This window comes from Harpia harpyja, chromosome 22 (genome assembly GCF_026419915.1).
Source record: "Harpia harpyja isolate bHarHar1 chromosome 22, bHarHar1 primary haplotype, whole genome shotgun sequence".
Taxonomy (NCBI): domain Eukaryota; kingdom Metazoa; phylum Chordata; class Aves; order Accipitriformes; family Accipitridae; genus Harpia; species Harpia harpyja.
In genome coordinates this window covers 19,390,542-19,402,798 of record NC_068961.1, presented here as the reverse complement: position 1 = coordinate 19,402,798, position 12,257 = coordinate 19,390,542, and the positions used below count along the sequence as shown (strand labels likewise).

At 36.8% G+C, this 12,257-nt stretch overlaps 1 protein-coding gene across 5 annotated transcripts in view; it reads left to right on the top strand.

The window, feature by feature from the left end:
- TFDP1 (transcription factor Dp-1) overlaps nt 1-12,257 on the top strand; it is a 47,073-nt gene that overhangs the window by 25,210 nt on the left and 9,606 nt on the right. For 4 of the 5 annotated variants that reach the window (XM_052773800.1, XM_052773798.1, XM_052773799.1 and 1 more), the window contains 4 exons: nt 4,666-4,772; nt 8,890-9,011; nt 10,350-10,515; nt 10,711-10,857. In XM_052773800.1, coding sequence (XP_052629760.1) covers nt 4,666-4,772; nt 8,890-9,011; nt 10,350-10,515; nt 10,711-10,857 — 542 coding nt within the window. The remainder of the gene's footprint in view (nt 1-4,665; nt 4,773-8,889; nt 9,012-10,349; nt 10,516-10,710; nt 10,858-12,257) is intronic. The other variant, XM_052773797.1, reaches the window with a different exon arrangement.

Here is a 12,257-nt window from a genome sequence, read left to right as displayed (position 1 = left end):
AAACACCAAATTCAAAGTCATTACTGTTTATGAACTGGAGCAGTCAGCTTTGAGGAGATCCACTGCTTTGTCTGCGGAGGGCACTCCTTTCTCTAAGTTAGATGTACTGTGTTTTTTTCTGTGGCATCTCAAATTATTGAAAATGTTCATAATTGGCTGTATCACCAGTCCTTTTTACTGCTAAAAATCTGCAAGGGATTCTTCCTTTTTGGTAAAATTCTCGGATTTTTTTTTATATGCAAGCAAAGATCCAGTTCAGAAGTTCTTCCCTAAACACAATGAGTAACCAGAGGCAGCTATTTACAGCATGCTCTGTGTGAACAGAACACTTATCTGGAACAGTTTGCAGACAGATAAATAACAGGTTTTGTTAAAGGGTGCTGCTGCTTTTGCTGTGCAAGTTTTATACAACATTACTCCTTGATCCCATCTGTATCATTATCTTCTGTTTGGAGGTAGTTCTGGAACTTCATATTGGTGAAGTTCTACTTCCCTTTAGGTTTAATGACTGCTTATAAGTTACTAAGAGTAGTCTTCCAAACTGGCCATGTTTGGGAGACTGAGAATTTAAGTAGTAGTTGTATCCTTCTGTATATATTTTTTTTTTCCCTGCTTTACATGGCCTTTTCCCATGGTTTTTGAAGTCTTTAGAAGAAGAAAGGGGAAAAAAAAAAAAAAAAAGACGTGTCAGAACTAGCAGTATTAATAATGTGTTTGTGTTGAAAATAAAGAAGAGTTGGTGCCAGCAAAACTGTTTGCAAACTTGTGGTTTTAATTTTTACATGCTGTTATGCACACCGTATGTTGGCCACAAAGTACAGGATTATTTGGATTGCGGTAATTGCTGTAAGAGTAACAGTAATTAACAAATGATTAGTAAAATTCCTTCAAGAAACTGAGCTGTCAGTCACTCGCAAAGCTAAGTTAATAAAATTATTTCTGCTTGTATATGTAACAAACAAACAAACAAACCACACACACAAACCCACTATGAAACCAGAGCATTATAAGCCTTTGATGAAAATGCAGGTGGATATGAGAAAAATGTTTGCACATCAGGTAAATGAGAAAATAGTTGGATGCTGTGGGGCAGAGACAAATTGAAGGCCCCCTTTTTAAAAAAAAAACAAAACACTCAATTTTTTTTCTTCCTATTGTTGAGCAGTTATGCTCTTTCCTGTTTAGTATGATTATCTTTTATAGGTTGACTTTGACTTTGCTTCGAAGTGTTCTTCCAGTTACATTTGCGTTTCCTTGCCAGTCAGTTTGTGCTGTAGAGACAGACATAACCTTGCTGTTTCTGTATAGAGCCAGGTTGGTTCAGTTGCATCAATTAACTCTGGCACAGCACCACATGAAATGTTAATGTAATTAAAAACTTTAAAGAATCATAGTGGGTACTCTTCCCTTTACGCAGATGTTTTAGTTGCAAGATAGCCGTTTGTGTTAATAGAATTAAATGAATAATAAGGAGGCTGGAGGCCATCTAATCTAACCTTACAATCAAACCAGGGCCAGCTTCGAAGCACAGAGCCTTCAGTGGTTGAATTTTTCAGTATATCTGCAGGGAACCTCCTAGGCAACCTGTTGCTGTGCTTTACCTTTCTCATTGTGAATTTTTTCCTCGTGTCTGGTCGGAATTAGCTGTGCAGCAACTTGTGACTGTTCCCTCTTTTCCTTTTGTTCTGTCCGCTGTCATCTCTGTAACTCTCCTTTTAATAGTTGAAGGCAATGATCGGATTCCCACAAATAACACCCCTTGCTCCACCTTAATCTTCTCTTCCACAGGCTGCATGTACCAAGCTCCCTCACCTTCTCCTTGTACATCGTATGCTCCAGTACCCTAGCCATGTTAGCGTCTTTCTGCTGGACTCACTCCTCTTTGTTAATGCCTTTCTTGCACTGTGGGCCCCAAAACTGAACAGAGTAATCCAGGTACAGCTTAAAGAGTGCTGGAGTAAAAGGGAATAATCACTTATTGCTGTACTCTTCCAAATGCAGCCCAGGATGCGGTTAAGTCTTCATTACCATAGGGGTGTACTTCTGGGTCACATTCAGCTTATTGTCCACCCAGGCCCCCAGGTCCTTTTCTGCACATCTGCTTCCTAACCACTCGACCTCTGCTGTTGTGTGGACTTACACTGTCACAAATGCAAGATTTTTGCATTTGTCTTTATTGACTGCGTAAAAGTTTTTAAGAAACAACATGATAGCATAAAGGATTACTTTATTTTTAAACATACCAGAAGAATGAAGTCTCTGAGTGCATCTGAAGAGCAGACAGATGATCAAGATGATGAGGGAGAGTCTTGTGGCAACACTGTTCTTTATGAAGCTGTCTTACTGAAGTATTGCTAGAAGTTGTTGTCTTAGGAAAAAACTGATAACAGGAATACTTAGAAATCATCATGGCCAGAGAATTATCTTCCTGCATATTCTTAAAGGACCTAACAATGGTACTTCTGTCCTGCTAACTCAGTATATGTGTAATTCATATAGTACCGGAAGGATAGAAAGCCACATATCCTGCACCAATTTCTGAAGGGCTCAGATAACTGCAGATGAGTAAGTCAGACTTCTGTTAGGCAAATCAGTTGAGTGCATAACAGAGAAGTAGACATATGGACAAATATGATAATGGGCAGGAGTTAACAAGGCTTTTCTAGAGGGAGGGGAAAAGGGAAGTTAGTCTTTTCAAAGTCATACTTTGAAAGAGTCAACAACCATGTGGATAAGGCTTATCTAATCAGTGTGATGTCCTTGGATTTCTTAAAAATAACAACAAATCCCCCTTGATTATCAAGGTCCTTAATCAGCCTGTTAAAGAAACTAAGGTGTCATAGAATGGGACGGTCCCTGCATGGGTTAATAATTGGTGAAAACCAAACTAGATACAATGAGTACTCTAAGTGAGCTATTAGCACTCAAGAAAGATCTTGAAGTCCTGGTAGGTTATATTATGAAAATGTGGTATCGGTATTTGGTAGGGAACAAGCACATTGAATTTTGAGAATTATTTGGAAAGGAAAAGGGAATAAAATAGAAAATGTGCTATAGAGTTATACAATAACATATGGCATTCCTTTGTCATGAATAATGTGTCCAGCCCTGTCCTCTACAAAAATAAAAATAAAGGGTAGGAGAACTAGAAAGTATATGGGCAACAAGAACCATCAAAAGTAAGGAAAGGTGATCAGATAGATGAGGCATCTTAATTTTGGAAAGCAGTTACAACTCTTACTTTACTCAACTTGAAATGCGATCTTCAGATTGCTTTGTTGTATTTAAAGCAATGAGGAAGAGGTTAAAAAAAGACATGCTGACCTCCAGGCAGCTGAGAAGATACACAAGCACTAATAGCCAGGGTAGTTTATATTGCTTTACTGCATTCTGCAGAGAGGAAGAACAAACACAAACCAGCCACGATAGTGATGGGTGTACTTGAAGGGACAGGAACGCATAACAGTCTTCGGTTACAAACTAGAATAGCTGCTGACTTTCTGAAAGAGCACTGGAAAGTTGGTGAATAATGGAAGAATGTCAGGCTGCTGCTTCCTAGTCAGATTTGGGGGACTGAGAATAGGTTCTTGCATGAAGCTATCATTTTGACATGGTGTAGTAATAGCAGTTAGGAAATACAAGCCTTTTGGAAAACAAGGGCTTAAACAAGATTTGACTTCTCCTTAACTTTCTATAGAGTACCTGAACGCATAAGAGGGATGGTAGGCATCATTAGGGCTCATTAGGGCCCTTCCTGATACAACCATTGTAAAAATGCTTGCTTATTGCTTCTGTATTGGATAATGGATAAAAGGAAGAGGAGTGGGAGTTGTGCCAAGTCCTTCTGGCCCCATTGGCCCCTTTAAAAGAACTGCTAAACCTCTCATCTGACAACCAAATGACAGATGGTTCAGCAAAATAAATGTCTCCAGTATTTTAAGACTTGTTTGTCCCTTTATTCTTTTTCTGTAGTCAGTCTTTGTTGCTTCTATTTTGTTTGTTTTGTTTTGTTGGTCTTTTTTACACTGTGGCATGGAGCATCACATTGCTAGATGATACCTGGCTTGCTATTTTTGTAGTTGAATTTTTGTTTAACATGGCTTAAGACTGACTTACCTGTCAATGCTGATTGTGGATGGCTTATGAACAGGGAGAGAGCAGCTTTCCTTGCAGGGTTGGTCTACTGTGTTGCATGTATTTTGCTCAAATATTGGATTCTTGAAGGCTTTTGTTCTTTAATTCCCTGCCTTCAGCTGGGCGGGGACACTTAGAGGAAAGTTGGGAATATTCTCTTGGAAAGGCCAGTGCTAGCCCAATCTTAATTCCTGTAGACCAGCATGCGTCAGAAGGGTATGTCATATGCTGGTGTGTTGGGCATGTTTTTCAGGTGGTGTGGCAAAAGATTTCAGTAGCCACAAAGGATAGGAGTAGAAGAGGAGACGATTATGCTTTCTGTCAGATACCAGTTACCTCTATTATTCTGCTTTGAGAGAAAAATTGGAATACAAGAATTAAAACATGTTCATACTAGATCATACTACGTAACCTTACAGGTTACGTAGGAGAAAGTTTCTATTAATACACATTGGTAGTATAGATGAAACTGGAATTGCTAAAACAATACAATGTGGCTGACCTGAAGCTATGTATTTGCATTTGTTTTAGGTGTTGTTTCTCTATTGGCTGTTCATCCTTCTACAGTAAATACGCTTGGAAAACAGCTCCTGCCAAAAACATTCGGACAGTCTAATGTCAACATTGCACAACAAGTGGTAAGGAGACTGCGGTTTTTTTATTGCTTATACTGTTACTTACACATACTGTAAATCTCACTTGTAGCTTGGTAGTCAGAATCACTTGTCATGGGCAGATAAAGCTTGTTTGTAATTTTAATAGACTTAGATTAAAGCAAATGTTCCTTTGCATAAAGAAATGCAAAGATGACTCTCAAATCAACATGCAGATACCTGAATATTCTGGTAGCTTTATCTTTTGCTAGTCTTGCCACTTAAAACCAGGGGGTCTTTCAGATTCTGCTTTGAAATCTGCCATAGGGAAATATAAACGAAGTCCATCAGCACGTTTTTATTGAGGTTGAAGTTAGTGGAACAAAATTGAAAACAGAGCTACATTTCTTAGTGCTTAATTTAGATACTCTTTTGCTTAAATACATATTGTGAGCTTCGTGTGAGGTACATGAAATTAGAGGTTTCAAAGAATCTAATACTGCAATAGATAATACATAGGTTATGAGAAGTCACTTTTATAGTGATCAAAATTAAAATTTGGTGATCTGAAAAGGGTTGGTCTCAATTCATCTTCTGGAAAGCAACTTTAACGTGTAAACATCTGAAATGGAATGTCTTATATTTGGGTTTCTTCTTGAGAGAAAAGCAGTTCCCCACCTGCCTTTCCCAACTCTAAGCTCTGAGGGGTGTTTTATAATTGAGGCTGCTTGAAGCTATAAACTGTACCACTTGAACTGTACAGATGTAGTGCGGATCATTCACTGTGCTGTATTTCCGGCAGTGGCAGTGAATTAACTACTTCCAGCAACCACTTGGAAGGTAGAGTGTAGCGAAATGAATTTAACTGAATGGAATTGCTCCTTCAATAGGAGGTGTTTTATCAATAAATTTCCAACCAAGGAAATGCAGAGTAGTTAGGCATTCTTTTAATTTAAAATCAGTAACCAGCAGTAGGAGGGGAATGTTTTAAGTATAGATCATAGGCCATAATGACACAGATGGTGTCCCTTCTAGGCATTATTGTGAGACTGTGTACATACTTGAGTTTAATGTTGAAAATGAAATGTTCTTTCAGGTAACTTACAAAACATTTCCTTAAAGTACCCAAAGAGGGGATAATAATGAAATTACAAATCATCTGATGCTTTTTAAAAGTTTCAACAATGAGTAAAGTAATGTTTACAACAATGTTTATATACATATAAAATAAATTTGTGTGTCTTCCATCACAAGTTTAAATTGACAAATCCTCATCCGTATTATCTATGATTAATTTTACATGGTATCGCTGTTAAAAAATATGATTCTGAAATAATAACTACTCTTTATGGTGGTTTTGTTAGTATCATTACTGTCGGAAGTTTACATTTGCAATCATAATTTTATCAGCACTTTAAGTCTTACTCTGAAAGTATTAGCATTAATTTTTTTTTTTTTTGTGAAAGAAGAGGCCCATATCAGCATATTTGTATTGGCTGTTATCAGTACAAAATTAGATGCTTAGCTGTATGTCATTAAAGAAGAGATGGAAGTTTTGTTTTGTGTATATATAGAGAGAGAAATTCTGGGTAAATTTCTGTTGACTTTACAGTTCTGAAGGGGATAGCAAGAACTATTGAAAAAAAATACCTCTAGAACCCTGAAAATTAAGAGGACATAAATTTTCTGTCAATGTGCAAAATGTTCTTGGGAAGCAGAGTTGAGGTGTTGGCTTGTGACCCTGCTGAACTTTCTGACCTTTGAGTGGTAAACACAGGTTTTTAATACTTAAGTACTTGATTTTCCAAGCTTGTGTTCTTTGTTCAGGTAGTCTGATTTCTTTTTTTTTAATACTGTCCCCATAGAAGTTTTTCTGTTGAGTACAGTGAAGTGGAGTGTGTGGGCTGTCTTGCTGTTTTCCTCATTGTCCTGATCTTACTCATTATCAAGGAGCTAAACTGTAATCTTATTTTCTTTTGAAATCAGGAAACATAAGAGAAACAGCAGGCACTTCTTTTTCTACTTTTGCTTCCTCCCCCCAGTCCCTCTGTTGTCCTTAAAACCATCCTCTCTAATTCTATCTGTAAGCTTTCATTTTAGGATGTTCCCAGTGACTCGATACTGCTTAACTCTTTTCATTCAGTCATGGTTGTTTATGAGCTTGTGAGTAAAAGTAATTCTTTAGAAGATTCTGAAACTCTAGACTATAGGGTCTTCCCTAATAGTGATACATTAAAGCATATAATTCTGGCTGGTTTGCAGACTTTTGTGAGTTAGAATGGGAATGCAGAGCAGGTTTTGAATTTATTAAACAGACTTCACTTTTCCACTCTAGAAATGAGCCTGTGAATTTGTACACACTTCCATTTATTCCTTTGTACTGTTATTTCAAGACATTACTGAGTGCAGTAGATGTCCAGGGTTTGCTGCTGCCAAACAGTTTGTTTTTCTCCCAGCTGTAATTCCACCCCCTCCCTTCTATTGGCTTGGCGCTCATCTTACTGCACAGTCATACAAATTCTAGATGTGGCACCAGGGTGATGGTGGGGCTGCTTTTGGAATTAAGAAGCTAAGGAATAGCGGGGGACCATCTAATTTTAGCCAGTCAACCAGACCAGTTGGTAGCAGAACTGATAAGTGTTTTTTTCATGGGGAGAAAGTGAGCTGGTTCACACGTGTCTTATGCCTGCTCAGCATCCCCCACCCTCACTCAGTTTCCCACAGTCAGGAGTTTTGGTTACGAAAAGTAGTAGAGGAGATTAGCTGTCTTTCCATAAGAATTAGAAACATTTTAAGTATGGAACGAAGCTATTGGAAAGGGGAGGAGGATCTAAGATTTTCCAGCTGTCAGAAGTGGGTGTAACAAACTTGCATGTTAACTACTCAGAGAGGTGGCATAATATAGACAGTATTTCGGAAAAATTGCAGCTGTTTGTCCTTCCAGGCAGCTGAAATCACAAATATCTAATAGTCACTAGACTACCTTTTGCATTCTGCATTTAAAGGTTATTCAGATTTTGGTTCATTTTAACTTTCAAGCATAAAATGTTTCATTTTGGGTTTTCAGTTTTTCTATTTTACTCTTTTTGAGGCTAAACTATTGAAGCTAGCCTGAGGAAGAAACTTAAAATTTTGTTGGTGAGGCAGAATGTGGCTGCAGGAAAATATAGCAAGCTTGTGGGTGGTGATGAGTTCAGGTTCATTTGATGTCTGTTTCGCTTACCTGATGTCAGGGATGCAACCTGCTGTTTCCACTGGGAGGTAAATGTACCCCCCAAAAGTCAGCATATCTTTCTTTCTACCAAACAGAAATCTGTACATTTTGTTTTCCTAAATATGTATTCTCTAGAAAGTTATATTTATAACATTTCAGAGATAAAAAATGTCATCCACAAAAGCGGGAGTTCTGCTTCAGTTAGTTTCACGGATAAGAGGAGCGTGGCTCTGTGTGCAAATGTATGTATTACTCGTGATTAAATTAGCACATCTTCAGGACTACTTACCTATAAGCTGGAAGACTGGGATCAGCTGAGTGTGTGCTTGTAACATGTTCAGAATGGAATGGTTTTGCCTAAATTGGTCTCACTCACTGCAGTGATAAAGAAAGTTGGCCCTTACTCTTCTTCACCTCTAACATACTTGCATTTTGGTTTTGACTCTGTAGTAATAGAGACTGACTTCAGGAGAGAATTTGGTCTTTCTTGCAACAGCTCTGCATTTTCTCTCTGCTTTTATTGATTTTCAGATCTTCTTGTTTCATATGTTCATATTTTCACTGTAATTTTACTGCAACTTCTTTATACATAGTCTGGTACGGTGGGGGTTTTTTCCTCATTTTTTCCCTTTTTCTTTTGGAGGGGAGAAGATGTGTGTATGTTGATCTTGTCTGAGTTAGTGTTGAACAGTGTTAAGAAATCCAGCAAAGATGAAATGCTCATTTAAGGATAAAACATAAATGTTCATTACTTAGGGATTGCTCTAACTATATAATCTGTAGTCTGAAGATTTTTGTGCTTGTGTGTGTAAATTCAATGTGCCTAATAGAAGTAGGTAGACAAAAACTATTAGTGTTGTTTGAATAATGCATCATTTGAATCGTGCAGCGTATAAATATCTTGGAATACTTACGATCGTTTTCCAAATTATTTTATCTTTATTGTAGGTTATTGGTACACCTCAGAGACCTTCAGCGCCAAATACTATCCTGGTAGGAAGTCCACATACACCCAACACACATTTTGTATCACAGAACCAGACTGCAGATTCTTCGCCGTGGTCTGCTGGGTGAGCAAAATAAAAGTTACAAAGGATTAATGAATTGTTTAGAACTTTTGTTCTAAATGTGTATGTACTCTTCAGGCTAGCAGTGCGGGAGAGAGCCTGTTTACCTTTCCATCAAGAGCACTTCATCATTAAAGTTTATTGTATTAAAATTGAGAACAGTCACACAAGAACGAATACCCCCCTCATTTGTTGTAAAAGGAAGTAGAATGTTTTCTGTAAACTCTGACAGATATTCTCACTTTACTTAAATTTAGAGAATTTAGCTCCTAAAAGGACCCAGGAATTCATCTGACTTGATTCAGTTTTTAATTTGGCATTTCTGTTTTGCTGGTGTATTTTCAAAGAAATACAGTACATTTCAGATTGAACAAGTGTATCCTGAAGTATCGTTTGAAAGAAGAATATAGTCCTTTATTGGGAAAAAGTATTAGATAGAATGAATGCATTCTTTTGGTGTCTTTTCTCATGCAAGCTTGTTTTTAAGGGTCTCTTGTTAAATGTATTTGCTTTAAGACTAAATTTATCATCAGTGTCTTGTTACACATAAATAGATTTCTAGTTTGGAATTATACAGTGAAAGGAGCTGTAGAGATTTGAGAGGTTCCATTGCTGATACTTATTTTGTTGGTACTTATATTTTTCCTCAAGTTACAAGGAACTTTAAAAAATACACAGAAAACTGTTCTGTTTCTTGTGTCTTGTAACACTGAAGTTTTCATAGCAAGTTCATATACTGTATAACTTCAAATCTGCTATTCAGTAATAGTGTAACGTTTAGTGAGTTCAACCAATATCAGACTTCATCTGTTCAGTCAGTATTGGACTTATGTGGAAAATGCTCAAATCAGTCTAATTTTTTGTGGTCAAACTAGATGGGCTATTGAAATTTAAAAAAAAAAAACAAACCCCCCCCCCCCCAAAAACCAAAAAAAACCCTCCACAAACAAAAAAAACCCCAAAGGACAAAGTTATCTCCTGTAATTCGCTTTTCATATTTTAGCATTTATCCCCCTATCCCTTCTTGTCTTGAAGATCGGAAGGTTTTCGTTATTGACTTCTTCAAGGAATATCCCTATTGTTAATTTATCTGCTACTGGAGCTAGCGGAGTTGCCAAAAGAATGAATTTGTACTGTGTTTCAGCATCAAGATATTGGAATTGTTAATTATTGTAAATTGTAGGGGGTAAAAAATTACAGGAAAAAATGTTGGGAAGGGTCAAGAAGCAGAATAAAAGGGAAGGCTTGGTTTTTTACAGCAGTGTGCCTGTATTTGAAAAAGAGACATTAAATATTCCAGAGTTCAAATCTTCTTAAAATATATATTATACGTATATTTAGGAAGCGGAACAAAAAAGGAGAGAAGAATGGCAAGGGTTTACGTCATTTCTCTATGAAGGTTTGTGAGAAGGTACAAAGAAAAGGAACCACCTCATACAATGAGGTGGCAGACGAGTTGGTTGCAGAATTCAGTACCACTGATAATCACATTTCACCAAATGAATCAGTAAGTATATGGGAGGTCAATTACATGTGAACTGAATGGGGGAAGAGAAATTTCTTTTGAGCCTTTTGTATTTCTTTTCCTACTGCTAAATGAAACAGTTCAGACATTACCTGAGTTTACCTGTTTACTGTAATATATGTATTTTCAAATATTTTTGTCACAGGAATGTTTTTGATTAATGCACTATGTCTACAGCAGGCTTATGACCAGAAGAATATTAGACGACGTGTCTATGATGCCTTAAATGTCCTTATGGCCATGAACATTATCTCTAAGGAGAAGAAGGAAATCAAATGGATTGGTCTACCTACTAACTCGGCTCAGGAATGTCAGAATTTAGAGGTATATGTATTAAGAAGTTCACAATGGCTTTGTGTTCGAGTAAATGTTTACAGCTTTAATATGTTTCGATACAGCATGTGCATGTGATCTTCTGAGATAGCAAGGTAGAATAGTGTAGTCCTTTTTGACTCTTTATATTATTTGTATTTACAAAACACACATTTAAACTTCCAGATTGCTTAAATATATTTTTTTAATTCTTCTATGTCAAAAATACAGCTCTGTCACAGTTTTTACAGTATATGTGAAATGGTTCTGAGTGGAAGTTAATCAAGCTGAAAGATTAACGTGTATTTCCAACATTCCAATAGTGGTGCTCAAGCATCAGGAAGATTGTTTTCTCCAGATGCCAGGCAAATAATACATCTGTGATGAGAGATGTTGCATGTAGATCAGTATATATGTGCATTGCTGCTGCTGTGTTGCTGCAGGTCTTATGTATTTCTGACATTTGTCTTACATGAACTTGTCAGACTTTTTTACTGCATGTCTTGGGTAAGAAGTAAAATGTTTTATACTGAAAGGCATTCATAAGTTCTGGCAGGATTTTTTTTATAGTATCCTGAGATTTGCAGGATAATAAAGTTACCGAGGTTTACTGAAGTCAATTCACTTTATCAGAATAGAATGAGACTTTGTATTTATTCTTAATAAGTCTAAATTCCTTTCAGCAGGACTGAAAAATCAGTGTAGAAGCTGACAAATTTAAAAAAAAAAAGTTTTGGAATCTATCTGAGGGCTAATTCTATGGAGATTTTTGTTTGATACTGATAATTCATTTTTCAGTTAGTACTGTAATTGCTATCTAGATGAAGAAAATATAGGGTATCTAATCAATATGAGTTTTATTAAAGTATTTATCATCCCAAGTGAAAATTATTAGTTAAGGTAAGAGAGTAGTAATTGGGGCATAAATAGTAGGGTGAGTATGGAAGGTGAAGTGGTTTGAAAATGACAGTGCTGTGTGCTGAATAGGGAACCAGCTAGCTGGAGGGATTTTAAAAGTAGATCTCTTTAGATCTGTCTTCCAAAGTAGGGCATTGCCAGTAATGAATGTAATGTTGGAGCAAAAGAAAAAGAAGTGTTACTAATTCAGCTGGGTTTGGTGTCATGATTGATAATGTCCTAGAGAAGAGTAGGATAATATTAGTACTGAAGTACTAATTTGACTTAGTTTCTAATGCTAAATTACAAGACTGGTCCTACCTTCCCCCCCTGCGCCTTTTTTTTTTTTTTTTTTTAAATAACATCATGCCTTTTTGTAGTTTTTTTTCAACTGTGTACACACACAAACAGAAAACGGCACTCATGTCGATTTTTAACTCCAGTCATTTTCTTTTTAGTCGCATATTTTAAGGACCTAAGAACAAAAGTTGATGTTCAGGCCAGTGGTCTGTCTG